Source organism: Artemia franciscana, chromosome 4, assembly GCF_032884065.1.
Source record: "Artemia franciscana chromosome 4, ASM3288406v1, whole genome shotgun sequence".
Lineage (NCBI taxonomy): Eukaryota > Metazoa > Arthropoda > Branchiopoda > Anostraca > Artemiidae > Artemia > Artemia franciscana.
The window spans coordinates 16,756,505-16,778,121 of NC_088866.1; the positions used below are offsets into that span (position 1 = coordinate 16,756,505).

Here is a 21,617-nt window from a genome sequence, read left to right on the forward strand (position 1 = left end):
AAAAGAATTTTATTCCATAAATCTTCAGTTTTTGTGTCTATATGTGCGACTTCAGTGTGGCTGTAGCATTAGCTTTCTGCCAGCAAGACCATGGCTACCAGCAGAGACTCGCCAGGAGAATCTGTAGGCTAATACTAGAACCTAGCTATTAGAGCATTATAGCAGTTTCACATTAAGTGTAAAGATGTAAATGATCTTCTCAGTGTAAAGATGTAAAATGATGTATGACTCATCAGATATGACTAACCCATCAATCAGAAACCAACTTACATTCTTACAATCAACTACATTCAACTTGTCCTGGAGGTAGCCTATGTGCATAATATCATTACACTAGTCCAGTGGTTCTCAACCTTTTTTTACCCATGGACCCCTTTTCCCTTCTTTTTATCTTGGTGGACCCCTTCATAGCTGTTGGACATAAGAACAATTTTCTATTCTTCACTAATATAAATTTTAAGGTTTTAATTATCAAAGAAATAGTATACAATTAAGCTTTATTTTTAAATGTAAACTAATTTAATACAAATAAAATATTCTACTATAATAATAATAATAATAATAATAATTATTATTATTATTATTATTACTATTATTGTGATAATAACTACAATATTACATTGCAACACAAGCTCATGGAGAGTAGAGCTCCTCAGGCAGTTTAATCCACTCCAACGTTATGCAATTTGGATAAAAAAGGAGTTGAAATTAAGTGTGTGATTACAAAAAAAGGAAAAGGCATGTTTATTCAATGAAATCCCTGTGGTTTATTCTTCTCGGCAAGTTTATTTATATTTGGTTCTATTGATGTTAATGATAGCCAAAGGTCACCCCTGTTCACAATGTCAAGTCTATTGCAATCTTTTGATAACATTTGCGAAACATGACTAAATCCCGCTTCAACAAGATAAGATGTAGGAATAGCAATAATGTAGTTTATACCAGAGCATAGGGTACTTTGTAGCAACATCATTTGTTTTCCATATATTGTACTTGGCAATCTTTGAATTTTGCATCCATTATTTTATCACTTTGTATTTTGTTGAGTGGCTCTTTCAAAGATATATCTATTTCGGCAACATTAACTTTGAAAGGAATTGAAACCCAAATTGGTATTTCCATTCCGAGTAGATCGCCAACCCAAGTTTGCATATCTTCATGTATATTTTCCAAATATTCACCTTTATATTAAAAATATTTTTCATATTTTTCCTTTAAATATTTCACCATATAATGCAAGATCCTGCAAATCGCTGTCAACACAGTCCAAACAAGGAAACTGTTCAAATGCACAATGCCTGATATTATTCTTATACAGCTGTAGTTTCCTTAGAAAAGCAGCAATAGCACTTTTATTAGATATCAGATCAGAGTTTGATAGCCATTTCACCTCTGTATGTAATACAAGCCGCCCAAACTTTCCTCAATTTTGCTTACAGAATTCACCAAAAAGATGGTCTCAGAGAGAATTTGTTTTAATATGGTTAACTACTTTTATTACAACAGTAAGGCCATCATGCAGACATGCACTCATTTTCTTTGCAACTAAGTGTTGACAGTGTATCATGCAGTGAACACAATATAAAGTGAACAGTAAATTACAGTAGAAATTAAATTTATTAAAATAAAGAGTGTTCTGAGCTGGTTTTCTTCATGGACCCCCAATTTGTTGTGTTTTGCCTGTGGACCCCCAGAAATATTACATGGACCCCTAGGGTTCATGTGGACCCCGGTTGAGAACCACTGCACTAGTCTGTTACTTCCATTTTAATTGGATACTAATGAAATTTATAGGTTATGTTGAGGTTCTCCTAATTGAGGTTATTACGCATATGGAATATTTAAGGCTTCTAGGGGTGGGTTCTGAGATCCACTCAGATACACCTACTTCAGCCAATGTGAATCTACCACTGATATTTCACGTTGACAAAAGTGGGTTGATCACACTGATTTCCATAAGCATCATAAAAAATGTAAACTTGTTCCAACATTTTTTTAGATGGATGGAGGGAGGATTCGAAAATGTTGAAACAGGCGAAAAAATAATCAGTATGCAAAACTATGTTAAAATTTGTGGTAGTTTTCTGGAAGATGCTTCCAACTTCTTACGCACTTGGTGTCGCATCTTACCTACATTTGTATTTCATCGTGTCAAAAACACACTAGCACATAAATTTGCTTGTGTGTGTCGGGGGAGGGCGTCTTAAAAACAGGCATACATTATCATCATTATTCATACTTATGGGAATAAATGAGGGTGGTTTCCTAGACCGTCTCTATAACCGTTAACGTCCCTTGTGTTGCAGCTTGCCTTACCTTTGTATTTTATTGTGTTGCGACTGTATTTACACATGAATTAATTTGGGTTGAATGGAATGGAATTAAAATCTTAAAAGAGGCGACTTAGATAATCAGTATCCAAAATTTTGAGGGAAAGAGGGGAGGGGTTCTTAACACCCCACCATCTTCGTACGTGCCTGGTATCACATCTTTTCTTACCTTTCATTTCAGTGCCCAGCCCATACACTAGCAAATAATTTTAGCTGGATAGGACTGGGGCTGTAAAAACCTCAAACCAGGTGAATTATATTATTATTATTCAAAATAATCAGAAAAATGGGGAGGGGGCTTTTGGAACGCCCTGCTAACTGTTTTTTGAGCTTTTCTGTCCAAGCTTAGTGTCTTACCCTTTAAACTATGTACTCTATTAATTTTAGACTTATATCGGTCCAGTTTTGATATCGGTGAATCCGTACAAAGAGTTGTCAACATACGATGCCGGAACTGTTGAAAAATACAGAAATGTCAATTTCTATGAAGTTCCGCCTCATGTGTGAGTACTGTTGTCTATTTTCCTTCTTCTTTTGGTTTTTATATTAAGCTATATATATATATATATATATATATATATATATATATATATATATATATATATATATATATATATATATATATATATATATATATATATATTCTTCTCTCACCAGTGTTACCATATACATGATATAAGATGATGCAGCCTAAAAAGCGATGCACCGAAATCACTCTTTCTTCTCCAAAAATGCATCGAATGTGAAATATATAAAGCAATTCTCCTAAGCAAAATGGAGTGATTTGGAAAAAAAATCTGTGTGCAACTGCTCTAAAGAAGCACCTAAACCCTGCTACTCTGCCAAGTCTGGCAGCACTGTTTCTGGAATAACCTTGAAAAAAAAAACATTCGTTTCAAAAAAACGAATATTAAGGTGATTCATTATAACGATCTGTCTTAATATTTGTGTGTTTTTTTATTAAAAAATTTTTGTTTCGTAATTTCCAGTAATTATTGGAAAATGAAAAAGTCAAAATTCTCGTCCTGTTTCGGCACTCACATTCATTGTCTTTTTCTTTCATTTTTATCTTTCATTTTGCGCTTAAGGGGACCTAGAGAAATCTAGGGAAGGTAAATAAGAAGAGTGTTAGAAACGGAGATTAGCATCGCTGGTAGGGACTGTAAAGTTCCGTGCCATATTTTTGCCTTTTATACGAAAATTCCTTCGCACATTTTGGCCTAAAATTCCCGGATCTTTCTAAGCATGTGTCTTTATTGCCTATATAATAATCAATATATCAAGCCTTGATACTTTCCCATCGTTTAAAAATAATATAAGAACATTCTAAAAAGGGTTAAAAACTTTTGAATATTTAACGGCAAAGAAAAAGAAAATAAATATGGAAATTCTTCGGTAAGTTGTAAAAAACATGAAATTTCAAGCGTTCCGATTTCAACCTCAATATATATGTTGGGCCGAATATTAATGTTAGGGATACATCACAGCCACACTTGTTAACAAAATAAAAATTGTACGTGGCTACATCTTCAATTATGCATCATTTTCATAATTTATCGGGTTGAATAACTTTCAAGCGTAAATTTTGTGATTGACCAATCAGAGTTAAGATAGTAAGACAGAATTTTTTTGAAATTGAAACAGATCGAAGTTTAGAACAGCAGTTTTCTTACCTGTAAGATGAATTTGGCAAAATATTTAAAGACGATATTATTAGGAATAATTTGGGAGCATATTAGTGCCGATGCAAGCTTTTTAAACTAATTTCTTGCTATTTTGAATTACCTGTGGCGAAAATAGGACACTCAATGAAAAGCATATTAGAATCTTGGAGCTTGCTTTTTTATTGACAGGTAGGATTAGAGTATGGCTTGGATATTTTGTACCTTTAATAAATGTAATTTTTGATGGGGCAGACATAGCAGGGCCGGGGCTCAGGCTTCAAATGCCATTATCTCTACATCCCTGCTGGCTATGCCTGAAGAGTCACACCACTGACCTCCACCCCAAGCCAGGATTCGAGCAGTTGAAACTGGGATTCGAACCCGCATCTTGACAAGCAGAGGATTGCAAGTCCAATGTACCATCCATTTGGCTAGGTTGGCTTAAAATGTTAGCCATGAGCCTTTAGCCTCTGGTCACTTAAGTTGTACATGTATATCTGCAGGTAGGAAGGGTATAGCTACTCTCGGTTAAGAAAACATAGGGAGTAAAGATGCTAAAATACATAAAAATTAAGAGAGTCCTGGGGTCTCTCTTTTTTCCCTGTGGGAAAAAACTTCAACGTTTTGGCTAAAAACAACAGCAGAGTTTTTTAATTTTTATTTTTTTTGGAAAATTATCGGGCAAATTATATGAAAGCTTATGAAAGCCGTAAAAATTGAGATTTCTGGTAGTTAAGGATACTCACCTCTTCTGCATGTGCCTGGTCTTATCGATAGATCCCACCCTTTTGTTCCACCATTTGCTCGAAAGGTTGTTTCATTATTTTTTTTTTTTTTATTTATTTAATCTATCAAACAGCTTTTTCCGATATAGTAACCTTTAGTCTTCTCTTCTCAATTATCTGAAGTCAAATTATGAATTTTTGAATTAATTACATGTCATTGTAACCGAGGCCGTACCCAAGAAAAAATTTGGGGGGGGGTTAAGGCACGCTGGGCTAAGACCTGGTGTGTATGGTCCTCCCCCGGAAAATCCTCAAATTTAAGTGTCAAGTGACGCATTTTTAGGCCGTTTAGAACTTTTAAGACCACTAAGACTTTCTACTAAGACGACCACTAAGACTTTCTAGAGTTTCAAAAATAGCCTTAAAGAGCTCTTTAAGCTTTATCAAACTGCTTGATTCTCCACCCATCTGGTTTCGTACATGCCTGTTAGCCATTTAGTATTAGGAAATTTTGATTTATGGAGGATTGTAATACAGCTCTCCTCTTTGGAGATGCTTTTAAAAAGTCTGTGACAGTCTTTACGTTTCCAATACAGTTTCTAGTGCATGCGACACTGCATGATTAGCATAATGCTAAATTCAGAGAATGGGAACTTTAATGGACATATAGTCCCTGAGGAAAAGATTTTTTCACTATTACTTGGACTCCTTTGAATTAGCCCTTCATGGCAGAGACTCCATCGTACCCTTATCATGTTCGTCATCTCCACTCCTAAGTCTTTTAGAGTTGACATCGCCTCCCTAATCGTGTTGTCAGCTTTAACAAATCATAAAAAAATCTTCCCTGCAAATAAAAAAAATTGGGTCTTTCTGATTTAGTGTATCTTACACATATTGAGACTTGCTCGTGACTAGTGATATCCTCAGTTTCGTCCGCAAGAACTGAAAATGTCTTAGCATACTTAACATTCGCCACAATTTCTTTCTGGTTTTATTCTCCGCATATACTGACCAATTCATTCTGACCTTTGGAGGTCATTTGCAATATATTCAAGTTAGCATTTTCTGTGTGTCTTACTAAGTTTTCTCATCCTTAAAAAGCGCACGAAAATCACCATCATTTAAAGACTGCTCTTCATCATTTATTGATACTGGTCCATGGTCATTCATGCCTCTCAATGCTAACTCTTACCGGCCACACAGTTTTATTGTGTTTACAATTGATGAAAGCGTTTTTTCTGTTATCTTCCGCTTGTTTCTTCTATTCGAATCCATAATATTCCTTATATCAGAGTTTAGGTTACTTTTTGTTTTCAAAAAGGTGTTACCAATCATTGGGCAATCTTTGCTGTAGGTATGCGACTCGTGTTTTTTTTTTTATAATTCCAGGACGTCCTTCCATTCTGTGAATGACTCTTTCTCAAGGGATTTTAATGTTTGATTATATCCTTTGCCTACATATACCTTAGAGAGTAAAACACAATATTTACAAAAAGCATCATCACTTTGAGTATATAACAGCCAAGAGAAACGAGTCGACCACTGTCTTTGAAAACGAAGATTCCTTTTTCCACTTGCAGCAAATTGGAATGTATTTTCTGGAACCCAAGGATATGTCAAAATATTATATTTGGAGTGTTCATCTGAATTAGAGTTTATATATCTACTAGTATTCAAGGGATGTAGATGAGATTTTTCATGTTTTCGTCAAGAGTCTCTTGATGTGGTGTAGGGGTTTAGCCCGATGTTGACGCAGTATCATGAAAACTAATATCACTAGGACTCTCAAGTGTGTTTCTTTTTTGAGTTTTCGAAAAAAAAGTTTCAAAGTGAAGGTTGTCCTTGGGTAGGTCGCTTCGCCATCTTCTTCTTATCTTCCCCCCTAAAAAAATGAATCAAACTAAAGAGTAGAATAATTCCAAAACCTACTACATATATTTAAATAAATGCGGTTTGCAGCTACCTAGCGCTGACTTAAGGGAGCGAATTTCCACGCATATTTTTTAATCATAACTATTCGCCCTTTTTAGAGTTCAAACTAAAGCATTATCACCTATCGTAAGTACCTAAGGAAGCATTGGTACTTATATGTTATGCGCCCGACCTTTTTCTTATTGATTTTTTCGTTATTTATTTATTATTGTTTTTGTCATTTTGAAAGAAGGACTCTATAAGGAAGGATTCGCACAATACACTGTCAGCCACAAAATCAACTTCGTCGACCCAAACGCTGGTGCACATACACAAACAGTCGAGATGTTGTCAGGATCGGCGAAATGGCGGAAGAAGAGCGGCCTCAATGTGTACTCGGGCCTTAAGAATCCATGCACGTTTGATAGCTTGATCTAAAACATCCTTAATGTTTATTTTTTTTTTCTTAATTGCGAGCCGCTAACTTCTGAATCGAATCGCCTGTCTCGAGTTCGCCCGTCTTGACGGATTGGGCACTCAATCATGACAAGGGTGGCTTTGTTAAAAATTCATCGCGCTTACAAGCCTTTTATTTCGGCAACTTAACCACCTATCGGTATAGACTTTTTTATCAACCTCTAACTAGATAAAAAAAATAACAAAAGAACAAATTAAACCGGGCCAACGGGTCCGGAGTTATTAGTTTACAAAGTACACAGAATCATGATCGTATCTTACCTTGTGTGTGTTGTCTTCAGAGTCAGAAAACTTGTGTATAGCTAACTAGCACTAGGTACAGAATATTTAAACTAATAAACAAACGCAAACGAAAATTAACAAGCTAAAATAAACAGTGAAACAAAGACAGAAATTCTAAACTAAAAAAAAAAACAAAAAACGCAAACGGAACTAACAAACTGAACCGAACAGTGAAATAAAGCCACCGAATCAACTAAAGCCCAGCCGGCTCAACTAAAATCAGTAAATCACAAACAGAATAATGACGATTTTGCTTTGTTGGACGCACACAGGAAAGCAGTGTTGCCAGAAGGTTTAACAAAAAATACGCCAGACTCTTTGAAAAACACGCCAAAAATACGCCAGAACCTTTAAAAACCATGACTGCAAATTGGGTCAGTTCCTAAAGTGCTAAAATTGCCCAAACTTGAGTGTTTCACAACAATTTTTGGTGCTACAATAAAAAAAATCACTTGGGGCGATTTGTATAGCGGGCTAAAAACTGGCCCGCTATGTGTAGTTGGACTAGGTTTACGTCAATTTTTATTTTTATTTTTTTCTGTTTCTGATTCTTGTCTGCTTGTGAAGAAGCCAGATCCTGAACCTTTACGCCATGCGTTGAAGAGCAGTGTAAGGCCTGTCAAAACTTTGCGGCACATGTGGTACTGCGAAGGATGAATACTAGGCTTCATTAAGTGGACAGCCACTCGAGCTACTGTTTATATTTAGAATTATTTCTGGTCAAAAGGTGGTTCACGATACCAAATAACATCCACCTGAAAAAATAGGGCGTAGTCTAGCGCTATGTCATGGAATTAGTGGGTGGGGGTTATACTGGATGCGACTCTGAACTCCCAACAACTAGAAACTTTCTATGAAGTAAGTTTTTTTTATAGGTTTCAGTTCGGATAAGAAATCTTCCGACAAACTGCCAAATTTAGCGATACCGGCCACTGCCGAAACTAAAAGAACATAATGGGCACAATATACAAAAAAAAAAAATATATACAAATTTGGCTCCATTTTATACGAAAAACATAATAGGATGGCCTACGTAGACTTTTAGGAAAGAAACCAGAAAAAAAGAAATTTTCGTTCAATACTCTTTCCGAATATGTTTTACAGAATTTCAAATTGTGTTAAATTGATTGACACCATATAAATTATTTTCTAATTTTCTTTATCCCTGATAATACCACTTATGGCATGGCTATATATTATGGCTATATACGAAAGTTTAGTGATTTTTCGGTAAAGTTATTACTTTTTTGTGTCTATTTCTTTTTTGTAACAGTTTGCTATATAACCTAGGCCTATATGGCCTCATTAGTCCTAAACCTAGGCTATGCTCCTAAATCACACTGAAAATTATTGAAGGTATTACCTTACCAGCACTACATTACCTTACCAGCTACACCAGCAATCTTTTCCCATTTAAGAAACATAAATTAAAAGTCTTTCAAACCGTAAAAATCAGGATTTAGAAAAGACATGAGGCTCAAAACACTTTTCTTCTGTCCCATATAAACTGCAGATCAGTTTCGAAAGTTTCACTTTAATACCATGAAGAATTTGTCAGGTCATCAAAAGTAAGTGCCATTTGGAGAGAAACAGGGTGGAAATACTTAATCGCGGAAAACCACTAATCTGCGTCTTTACCCATTAAATATCAAAGCCCAAATCTCCGGCAGAGGAGCTTATTTATACAGTTGCCATAAATGACTTTATATGTCTTATTACCTTTTAAAGCGAGGTTGGGATAGCCTAAGCCCCGTAATAAAATCCACACTAGCCTGCTGTATATTAGACTAGTTATGCTTCGTCTTTCAAAAGTTAAAAAAAAGTAAGAAAAAAGTAAAAAAAAACTTCCCCTAACAACAAAATAAAGTTCTAGTCCATACTCAAGAAGGAACCATCTGAATTTTTTCAACTAAATAGTGTGCTTGCGGTGTCCGAGTCCGAATGACAAATAATGATTTATGAAATTGTTTTATCCAAACTCACAAGTTTGTTAGAATCAAGAAATGATGCTCTTGTAGCCTTACGAGGGGAAAATTATATTGATATATGTTAAGTTCCTGTGTCTGGCTTTCGAAATAGGTAGTAATAAAATTGTTATGAAAGAAAAGAATATGCTGATATTGCTTGATATTACAATTAATACTGCTTCTTTACAATATTTTTTATTGTTTTATATTAAATTGTTTTATATTATTACAAGTTTTTTATTGTTTCAAAAAGTAGAGCTGTGAGAGAGAATCAAGCTTTAGCGTAAAGAGTGGGGTATTGAGGAGGGGACAACTCCTTTCATATACGGAATATTTTCTGTTCGTTTTAAGTTTTAATGTCGGTCCTTACTTTCAGTTGAAAAAACTTGTTTTTTAAAAAGGGGGAAATCTCCCCAAAATATCAAGTGATCTTAACGAAATTCACACCATTGGATTCAGCATACCTGAGAACTTTTATATTGAGATTTCAAGCTCCTATGCATTAAAATGGGGAATTTGCATTATTTGTCATTAGATTGATCACGGAGGCGTGTTTATTTGTTTGTTTGTTTAGTTTTTTTTTGTTTTTTTTTCCTGGGGTGATCATATCGAACCAGTGATCGTAGAAGATCATGAAAGGGGTCATTTGATCGGAAATGGAAATTTCTAGTGCCCTTTTAAGTGACCAAAAATATTGGAGGGCAGCTAGCCCCCTCCCACACTCATTTTTCCCCAAAATGACCTGATTAAAAGAAAATATCATGTCTTTGAGGATGACTTAACCCCCCAAAGTCCCTGGGAGAAGGGCTGTAAGTTATGAACTTTGCCCATTGTTTACATAAAGTATTATTTATTGGGAAGCATACAGACGCTTTCAGGCCGGATTTCCCAGCAATATTTAAAAAACGATCAGAATAAAAACAAGTTTTTTTCAATTAAAAGTAAGGAGCAAGATTAAAACTTAAAACGAACATAAATTATTATGGATATGAGGAGGGTCGTCCCCTCGCTCTTTACTCCAAAGTCTTTTTTAGTACTTTCAAAGGAGCTTCATATTATAATGAAACAGCCTTTGTGATTCAGGACTCATTTTTGAAGGAATGGGACAAAATTCGAACTTTAACGTACGGAGTGAGGTATTGACGAGGGGACGACCGCATCGTATCCGTAATAATTTCTGTTCGTTTTAAGTTTTAATGTTGTTTCTTGCTTTTAGTTCAAAACCTTGTTTTTCTTTAATAAATAGATAGATAGATATTTACTGCTATAGAAGCCTCTTTGAGTCATGGCAAAAAAAAAAAAAAAAAAAAAAAAAAAAAAAAAAAAAAAAAAAAAAAAAAAAAAAAAAAACGCTTACGGACCTTACCGAACAACAATAATAACATAACAATAAAAAATTACATTAGCAAAAACAAGAACACATATAATAAGCCATATAATGCCATAATTAAAACACAACAAAATAACACTTAAAACTTGCACACAAAATAATAGTAGATAGATAGATATTTAATACTTTAAAGCCACATGGGATATGGCTACAAAAAAAAAAGAAAAAACAAAAGAAACACACATTCAACAATACTTCAAGCAGCCCCCCCCTTACAAAAATTTATCTCTGGGTCATTCCCAATTTAATATCTTTTGCATTTTTTTATTGTCCTATAATCTTTAGGTCCCATTACTGAGACCAATCACTCACTTGACCGAAAACTACTAGAAAATAATTCTGTTTTTATCCTGTAATTCAGGACAATGAGCCATGAAGTGAAGCAGTTCCTTACCATTATATACATTTAATTGTATCGTTAAATTAACTGTATTAATTTATATGTAACTAATACGTAGCCTATCGTTAAATATAAATTAATTGTATTGTTAAATTAATATTATATAAATAGGCTGATTGTATTGTTTTAGATTTGCTGTGAGTGATACTGCCCTTAGAGCCATGAGAGGTGAGCACGCTGACCAGTGTATTCTTATCTCAGGTATGTTAAGTCCAATTCATATGCTTATTTAGCTATGCATCAACAATTGAACCTGATTGGTCAAAAAGTGGTTGTAAATTGGTGGCCAGTTTAACACAAGTGTTACCTGGGTTTAAAACACCCCATTAATTTACGACGCTTGTCGCTCTCAAGCCGTGTTTTCATTATTCCTGCATAGGCGAATTTCCCCATGTTTGTTTAATTTTGTCTGGCAGCTCCGTTCTCCATTGGTGCTTTTTAAGGGCAAGTAAGGTGCGTTCGCTCATCTGACTTGGCTTGAAAAGACTATAGTAAACACAGGGCTTTAGTAATATTAAGCGTAAATCAAACAAGGAAAGAATGTTTGAGCTTATCTAAGTTAAATTCTCTGGTTTCAAAGGTCGATTGCAATCTGAATCCTGCTTCCTTATTGCTGAAGGTTTTCCCAGAATAAGTCTCCAAAACATACCTGTTCAAAGTGGAAGTGATATGTTAGGGCCGTATCCAGGATTTTTTCAGAGGGGAGAGGAGTTTACAAAAAGGATTTAAAAACTTTAAAAAACGAATCAAAAATTTATTTATGTTCATTTTTGTTACGTTTTCACGAGTCAGACAAATTTTGGGGGAGGGGGTCAAACCCCTTGACCCCTCCCCTGAATACGGCCTTGGAATAGGATCTTATCTCCATGAAGTTGCTCATGCCCTTGTGCAAACTCCGGGGAAAAGAAAGTTCAGTTTAATGTTCCAAAAAGGGATACCACTGCGAATTCAACCATTGTGAAATTGGCATTAGTTGATAGCGAATCAACACTAATGCTTAATATATATGCTTTCCCCAAGATCTTCGGAAAAATTCCAAAGTCTTCAAGAAAATTTTCCAATTTGATTTTGAAAAGATAGAAACGAATATATTCATTTTGACTCAATACCTTTTTTTTTGGTAATATGAATACAAATTCTGAATTGTGATTACAGTGTCAAAATTGTTCTGTTCGTAGCCAAAGGGAAATTTGGAAAACACATTTGTCGAAACATTTCTTCTCGCCAATACAATTATGCGGTAAATCTCAAATAGCTGCAGAAATCCTGAAATAACTTAGAAACCGAAAGCAAATATGTTTGATGTCGCTAAATGTTCCTAGTTTGCAAAACAAAATTAAAAATAAATAAAAAGGGTTTAAATTAAGCCTTTTCCTGTCTTAAATTATTCGAAGTTATAAAAACCGTAAAGCGTTGCAACTGCATCTATGGAATTTCAGTGGTAAAAGTGGGGAAAGCAGATTTTGCTAGCACGGAAAACTAATAATAAATGAAAGAAGGTTTTAGGAATGAATACACAGCAAAACTTACAGCCCTTACAGGGAATTTACAGGGCTTAAGGAGCCAAGGGCTTATGGGAAAGGCTTAGGGAGGGGGATGTTCTGCATCGCTCAGTGTGAATTTTGACTTATGTGCCAAAGCTGCACCAGTCAAAATTCATCTCATGTTCCCGAACCTTTTTGGGAATTACTCGAATACCGTTCTGGAAATCTACCATAACTAACAGACAAGTTACTGTAAAACGCTTCGACGAAATACGTAAAAATACGCTTCAAACTTGAAGTTGCATGCCTCCTTCCCCATTGGAACGCCCTTTTGTCCAGTTAGATGTTTTAGTTTTAGCCCTACTCCCTCTAACTGCCCTGAATGAGGCTAATAGCGATAGATTCACAATCCAAAGTAGGATTTAGGAAGACATTTTGAAGCCCCATTCCCTCTCCACCCCTACTTGTAAGACTTAAAAGATTCAACATAGATGCTTCCTAACTTCGAATAAACAAATAAAATTAGCGCAGAATCTGACTGTAGTATTTCAACGAATATAAGCGCAAAGTATCACCGTATCCCATCAACGAATACAAGCGCACAGTACACCCACCGTACAAGCGCACAGTATCCCCCACCATTAGGATATATCAGTCCCAAGGACCTGGTCTGTCGAGTATATAGTATAGCGTGATCATTCATGTTGTCAATGAAACGATGCTATGAAAATATGCGCACAATGCTCCTGTATCCCATCAACAAATATAAGCGCACACTAACCCATCGTTTCCTACGACACACAATGTGTGATCTCAACTTCCGAAGATAAGAATAATTCCAGGAATCGCTTGCCAGTTGTTATTTCTCGATGAAACAATGTGATGATACAAGTGCACAGTACTCCCATTATTCATACAACACACATGCGTAATCGTTCATGTTCCCGGTGAAACAATACAATGAATACAAGCGGGCCCATATCCTGATTTTCAAGAATTTCTTGGGATGTTTCCGAGAATTTCAAGAATTATGCCTTATCTGGTATTGCGTAATCATACATGTTGTCGGTAAAACAGTACAATACGTTCTGTGAAAGCCCTCACGCCTTGTCCTTTGAGATAACAACTGAGACAACAACATTTTTAGCTTCTAAGCAGATTTCTATCGATTTTATGAAATTTTAACGTGAGACTCATTATTTCCTATGCTAAAAGAACGACATGTTACTCGACTGAGCTAACAAGTCTTTGATGATATTATGTTCTTAGAAATACATTCTTGGCAATTAATTTATTGTTTCTAAGACGCTGGCCAACTGATATTAAGCGCCGCGATATCGTAACAAGTTGATTGTGCAATCGATTTCTCAATTGGAGTTGGATATGTGGTAAATGCAATTAGTGATTTGTTTCCGGGCACCTTTTTTGCATCATTCTGAGAATATGCATAACATGGTGATTTGAGATGCTTGCTGAACAGACATATTCTTTTGATGGTTAATGGAACTTTTTTGATCTTCAAAGATTGTAATGACGACAACCGGTCAGGTATCATCTTTGTAACCTAATGGTCCTGACCACATAGGTTTTCCATTACTGGGGCTTGCGCATGAGTTTGGGTCTCCACATTCCAAAACAGGATCCCCTAACCCCTTCCAGGGCCCCAAGTACCCCTCCAGGGTCTCATGTCCCCCTCCAGGACCAAATTTACCCCTCCTGGGCCCCAATATTCCCCTTTCCCGTTTTTTAACTTGGAATTTTTTTGGAAGGGGATTTTTTAACTTTTTTCCGTGTTTTAAAATCAAATTAAATTTACTTAAAAAAATTCACTTGTTATATTTTAAGATACAAAACGAAGATGATAAATGTATGTTAGTTTTGATTTTTTCTATTAGAAAAATAATATTTGTGTAGTGAAATTTTTTTTTGACTTTTTAACTTAGGTATTTTTTCAGCTCTTTTTTGGGACTTCGAAATCTTTTATCTGTAATTACATGTCTTAAAACGACATTAAATATACTTAAAACAAAAGAAATTCACTTGTGGTATTTTTGAAATATGAAATGAAGATGATAAATATATGTTAGTCGTAATTTTTCTGATTAGAAGAATAAGGTTTGTAGTGACATTTTTTTGTATTCTAATTCTTTTTAACCGAGAATTTTTAACCTTTTTGGGGACTTGGATTTTTTTCATCTTGTTTTTTACATGTCTTAAAATGACATTAAATGTACTTATAACAAAAAAATTCACTTGTGATTTTTTCGAAATACGAAATGAAGATGATTCATATATCTTAGTCGTGATTTATCCAGTTAGAAAAATAATGTTTGTAGTGAATTTTTTTCTTTTTTAATTTGTTTTTTAGCTATAATCCCATTGTTAGCTTAAAAATCAAATGTATTTTGAAAAATGCAGATCAGAAGGTGAACGTTTCTCTTCTTTGGGAAAATTCTCGTTCTTTTCCATGGTAATAGAATTCCATTAAAAAATAAACCCTGACCTATGAAAAATCTAAAACAATCCTCTGGTCTTGCTTTCACCTCTTACCTTAAACAACGAGGCAATAAGTAGAGGTTTCCTTCAAAACATACGGAAAAGCTTTTGTTTATTTTTAGTCTTAATGTAGCTTTTTACTTTATATTTAAATAGAAAAAAAAATAAAAGAAGTGTCCTATTGTTGCATCTCTGACCTATGAAAATTCTCAGAAACTCCTTTTGTCTTGGTTTTAGCTTTCAGCGTAAACAGCGAGGCATTCAATAGTCCTTTCCTATGGTATTAAATAAAAAAAACTAATTTTTTTAGCTGAAAGTAAGGAGCGACATTAAAACTTAAAACGAACAGAAATTACTCCGTATATGAAATGGGTTGTCCCCTCCGCAATCTCTCGCTCTTTACGCTAAAGCTTTTAATTTTTTAAAAAAGTAGAATTGTGGCAAAGAGTCAAACTTTAGCGTAAAGAGCGAGGGATTGCGGAGGGGACAACCCATTTCATATACGGAGTAATTTCTGTTCGTTTTAAGTTTTAATGTCGCTCCTTACTTTCAGCTAAAAAAATTAGTTTTTTTTATTTAATTTCTGAACGTTTTTGAATTAATGCATGTTTGGTTTTGGCTCTCCGCACATAAATTATTAAAATGAAATTTGTATATTAATTCTTTTTTTGGCTAAATGGCTTTCTCTTAGTTTTGATCAGACGATTTTGAGAAATAAGGCGTGGAGAAGGAGGCCTAGTTGCCCTCCAATTTTTCGGTTACTTAAAAAGACAACTAGAACTTTTAATTTTTAACGAACGTTTTTATTAGTAAAAAATATACGTAACCTAAGAATTAACTTACGTAACAAACTTTCATAACCTTAAGTTTTTATTATGTATACGAGGGGGTTTGTACCCTCGTTAATACCTCGCTCTTTACTCTAAATCGTAAGTTTTGTCCCAATTCTTTAAGAATGACCCCTGAATCAGAAAGGCCGTAGAATAAATAGTTGAAATTACTAAAAATACTTTGGCATAAAGAGCGAGGTATTTATCTCCTCCTAAATACCTCGCTCTTTATGCTAAAGTATTTTTAGAACCCCTCATATGCGTAATAATCTCTGTTCGTTTTAAGTTTCAATGCTACTTCTTCCTTTCATTTGAAAAAACGTTTTCATATTTATTTTTCATTGTTTTCTTATTGTAATGCTAGAGAATCCTGCGCCCTTTTCATTGAATTTTTCTTCCCCCATGACAGATTCCTCCTAGGAAAGATCCTCCAACATAGCCCCCTCTCCTCAGCCCCACCCCCAAACAAAATAAAATCCCCCTGAAAACGTCTTTACACTTCCCAATAACCATTATTATATGTAAACACTGGTCAAAGTTTGTAACTTGCAGCCCCTCCCCCAGGGATTGTGGGGGAGTAAGTCATTCCCAAAGACATAGTTATTATGGCTTTTGACTATGCTGAACAAAATGGCTATCTCAGAATTTTGATCCGTTGACTTTCGGAAAAAAATGAGCGTGGGAGGGGGCCTAGATGCCCTCCAATTTTTTTGGTCACTTAAAAAGGGCACTAGAACTTTTCATTTCCGTTAGAATGAGCCCTCTTGCGACATTCTAGGACCACTTGGTCGATACGATGACCCCTGGGAAAAAAAAACAAACAAATAAACACGCATCCATGATTTGTCTTCTGGCAAAAAATACAAAATTCCACATTTTTGTAGATAGGAGCTTGAAACTTCTACAGTAAGGTTCTCTGATACGCTGAATCTGATGATGTCATTTTCGTTAAGATCCTACGACTTTTAGGGGGTGTTTTCCCCTATTTTCCTAAATAAGGTAAATTTTCTCAGGCTCGTAACTTTTGATGGGTTAGACTAAACTTGATGAAACTTATATATTTAAAATCAGCATTAAAATACGATTCTTTTGATGTAGCTATCGATATCAAAATTCCATTTTTTAGAGTTTTGGTTACTATTGAGCCGGGTCGCTCCTTACTACAGTTCGTTACCACGAACTGTTTGATTAGAGTGACATTAAGAAAAAACAAACTCTGGTCTATGAAAAATCTCAAAAACTCCTCTGGTCTTGGTTTCAGCTCTTAGCGTACATATTGAGGTATTCAACAGTCGTTTTTTACATTCTATTAGAATATCATTAAGAAAAATAAACTCTCTTATGAAAAATCTCAAAAAACTCCACTGGTCTTGGTTTCACCTCTTAGTGTAAACAGCTAGGCATTCAAGAGTCGTTCTTTCCCATGGTGTTAGAATGTCATTGAGAAAAAAACTCTTACCTACGAAAATCTCAAAAAATTCCTATGGTTATGGTTTTACCTCTTAGCGTAAACAGTGATATATTCCATAGTCGTTCTTTTCCATGTTATTAGAATTTCATTAAGGAAAGTCATCTGGTCTTGGTTTCATCTCCTGGCGTGAACAGCTAAGCATTCATTTGTCGTTATTTTCCATGGTATTAGAATGCAATTAAAAATAAATTTACCTATGAAAAATCTCAATAACTCCTGGACTTGGTTTCACCTATTAGCGTAAACCGTAAGGCATTTAATACTCGTGCTTTTTCATAGTAATAAAATGTCATTAAGAAAAAAATGTCTGAGCTATGGAAAATCTCAAAAACTCCTCTGGTCTTGGTTTCAACTTTTGGCGTAAACAGCGAGGTATTCAGTTGTCGTTCGTTTTCCATGCTATTAGAGTGTCATTAAGAAAAATAAACTGTAGCCTATGAAAAATATCAAAAACTTCTCTGGTCCTTTTTTCACCTCCTAGCGTAAACAGCGAAGCATTCAACAGTCGTTTTCTCCCATGGTAATAGAATGTCATTAAGAAAAAAATAACTTCGACCTATGAAAAATCTCAAACACTCAGGACTTGGTTTTAACTATTACCGTAAACCGCTAGACATTCAATACTCGTTCTTTCCCATGGTAATAAAATAACATTAAGAAAAAACTCTGCCCAATGAAAAATCTCTAAAAATTCTTCAGGTGTTGGTCGCATCTCTTAGCGCAACCATCGAGGCATTCAATAGTCATTCTTTTCCATGCTATAAGAATGTTATTGAGGAAAACATACTCTGGCCTATGAAATATCCAAAGAAGTTCCTCTAGTCTTGGTTTCACCTCCTAGCGTAAACAGCGAGACATTCAATAGTCGTTCTTTTCCATGCTATTAGTGTGTCATTGTGAAAAATAAACAAAAGCCTATTAAAAATTTCGAACCCTGGAGAGGGACAAGGGGCCTGGGAGGGGGCCATGGGATCCTAAATGGGAATGTAGAAACCCAAACTCGTGCGCAATCCCCATGAATGGAAAATTGATGTGCTCAAAGGCATTTCATTAGAAATATAACACCTGGCTAGTTGTAATGTTGTAGTCATTATAATTTTGGAGACCGAAACTAGTTTCATTAACCATCAAAAGAATATGTCTGTCCAGCAAGCATATCAATTCATCATGGTATGCACAATCTCGGAATGATGCCAAAAAAGGTGCCCAGAAACTAATCACTGATTGTATTTACCATACATCCAATTCTAATTGAGAAATCGATTGTACAATTAACTTGTTACGATATAGTGGCGCTTAACATCAGTTGGCCAGCGTCCCGGAAACAATACATTGATTACCTAGAATCCATTTCTAAGAAGATAACATCATCAAAGACTTGTTAGCTCAGTCGAGTAAAATAGGGTCGTACATAGGAAATAATGGGTCAGACGTTCAATTCCAACATTAGACATACATATAATAAATCGATGGAAAACTGCTTAGAAGCTAAAAATGTTGTTGACTCAGTTGTTATCTCAAAGGACCAGATGTGAGGACTGTCGCAGAACGTATAGTATTGTTTCACTGACAACATGAATGATTACGCAATACTAGATAAGGGATCGTTCTTGAAATTCGTGGAAACATGCCAAGAAATTCTTCGAAATCAAGATATGGGTCCACTTGCATTCATTATATTTTTCCCGAGAACATGAAGGATTACGCGTGTGTGTCGTATGAATGATGGGAGCACTCTGTGCTTGTATTCAAATTATTGTTTCATCGAGAAGTAATTGCTGGCAAGTGTTTCCTCGAATTATTCCGGAAGTTGAGATAACACCATGTGTGTTGTAGGAATGATGGGGTAGTGTGCGCTAATATTTGTTGATAGGTTACGGGAGCTCTGTGCACTTATCTTCATAGCATCGTTTCATTGACAACATTAATGATTACACTATGCCAGACACTCGGCAGACCAGGTGCGTGGGGTTTGTATCTCCAAATGGTGGGAGGCTCCGTGAGCTTGTATTCGTTGATTGGATACGGGGGTACTGTGTGTGCTTATATTGGTTAATCCCATACTACTTCTGACCCAAATCATGAGAGGAATTTTTGGGAGGCCGAAACTCCACGAGAAGCAGTCTTTATGCTATGTCGAAACATTTCAGGACAGTGGTTTCTTTGACAGCTGTTGAGTTAAACAAAACAAGTTCTCAAGAATGGGTTAGACCCAGGAAGTATTTCCATTAGATAGTATTCTGCCTCATCCCTAACTGTACGGCTTGAAAAATTATGTGAAGATAGGTGTCTTATCGAATGAATCTAGAGCTTGCTTTACTTTAAAAACAGATTAATATTTGGCTTAAGCCTACATTTTTAGACTGTTGGTCTAGGCATGGCGGTTAGCAGGATGTAAGCTGATTTGTTAGCAAAAATTAGAAATTTATTCAGGTTTACGAGCCATTTTCATTGCTGGAAGTTTCGTTCAACTTCGCGATCAGTTTTCTAAGGTAGGGAAAAGCCTACTAAACTCATGTTTTCAGTTCCCCTAATGTTTAATGTCCCCTAAGTATGTTACTTTTTTATTGCTCTGCAATGCATCTTTAATGTATTATAAAATCTCTTTTGTAATCCCGTATGGTCTAGCGGCTAGGACAACTTTCCCCTAATAGAACCAAGTTCGGTTACCGGTATTGGAAGTCATTGCATAAACCTTGTGCTATTAGGGGTGCATTTTGGGAATTCCACCTCTTTTTAGCAATAGTGCGAACTACCTCGTTTGACTTTATCTTATTTTAGGAAGACCTAAAAAATTTGGCTTGTTCGCCACCTCCCACAACCAGGGGTTTTGACTGTACCCATGCTGCAAACTTTAAATATTCAATCATGCTTGAAAGTAAAATCTATGTTGGACCTTAAAGCAGTGGCTGATCCGGTCTCTCTTGTACCCGTTGCGAAGTCATGTTATGCCCCTTTTCCCTGCCTCTCCATATTTTAGGCAGAATTTTAGCAAAATGTTCATTTATCAAAACATTTTCATTTATAAACGAAATTTGTATACACAATACCACAAACAAAATTAAATTTTATTAAATTCGGTCTTCTTACATTTATTTTCAAGAAATGGTGATGAGGATATGAAAAAAATGAAAATTTTAGGTTGAACTTGCTTATGGTTCCTGCCAAAAGCGCCCTCTTATGTATTTGAAAAATATATAAAATAATTATAACCGTTAAATTATTTATTTGAAATTTTGCAACGCCAAAATTTTATACCCGGGGCAACTGCTCTATCCCCCTCCTAAAACCACTTATGCGTTGAAGAGGGATTAAGAATATGCTCTTAATGGAATGGGGTTGAAAACCTCGAAAAGTCAGTTTAAGTTTTTCAGTCTCAGAAAGCTGTTGAAGATACCCACGTTTTCATGCCAGCAAGATCTTTGAAGGAATTGTCCTATACCTTTGTGATACCCCCTTTCTTTACACAGGCTATATCATGGCAGAGGAAGTAGTTTGAAATCCTTGAAACGTTGGATGTATCAAGCATAATGCGGGATACATGCTGAATTGAATAAGAACAGATTCGCAAAAATTCATGACTCTGAATTAGTTGACTGCGCGTTAATTGTTTATAATTATAGCGTAAAAACTGTGTCATTATTCGAGAGATACTAACTGTATGTGAATTAGCTTATACAAAACAATCAAAGCTCCCATTTGGGCCTGACCTTCGTATTTCGGCAAGAATTGTGCAAGATAGAATTAGTAATTTTGCCTTTGTGTTCTTGCCAATGATACCTGAATTACAATTGTAATTCTTTCTGTGTGAAATATATAATGCCAAATTATCCTGAATATCCATACACAGAATTATGTGTTTAAATGTTACATACAGAAATGCATCACTACATTAGTACATCACTACGGGGGCGTAATTTACTATGAAGAAGGGGGCGACTACCCACTGCAGACCAAAATTTGGTCTGGGAGCGATTAGTGAAATTTGAGAATTTCACTAATCGCTCAAAAATAGTGATTACAGACACAACTTCTGTCCAGCCCTTCAGTGGGGAGTTTATTGGGCATTGGGATAAAAAGGTAATACTAGACTAGCGTACTTGGGCGTCTGGCTCTTGTGCCATTCATAGTCAATTTAGAGTGGGAAATCTTAGTATTGAGTTCCCAGGGCCGAGGGGAGATGATAAGAT

General features: G+C 35.4%; 1 protein-coding gene and 1 long non-coding RNA gene across 4 annotated transcripts in view; one reads left to right on the top strand and one right to left on the bottom strand.

Moving 5' to 3' along the window:
• Positions 1–21,617, top strand: part of LOC136026062 (unconventional myosin IC-like) — a 137,024-nt gene that overhangs the window by 30,306 nt on the left and 85,101 nt on the right. For all 3 annotated transcript variants that reach the window (XM_065702248.1, XM_065702249.1, XM_065702250.1), the window contains exons 3-4: positions 2,718–2,833; positions 11,277–11,347. In XM_065702248.1, coding sequence (XP_065558320.1) covers positions 2,718–2,833; positions 11,277–11,347 — 187 coding nt within the window. The remainder of the gene's footprint in view (positions 1–2,717; positions 2,834–11,276; positions 11,348–21,617) is intronic.
• Positions 1–21,617, bottom strand: part of LOC136026073 (uncharacterized) — an 88,287-nt gene that overhangs the window by 16,619 nt on the left and 50,051 nt on the right. The window lies entirely within an intron of this gene.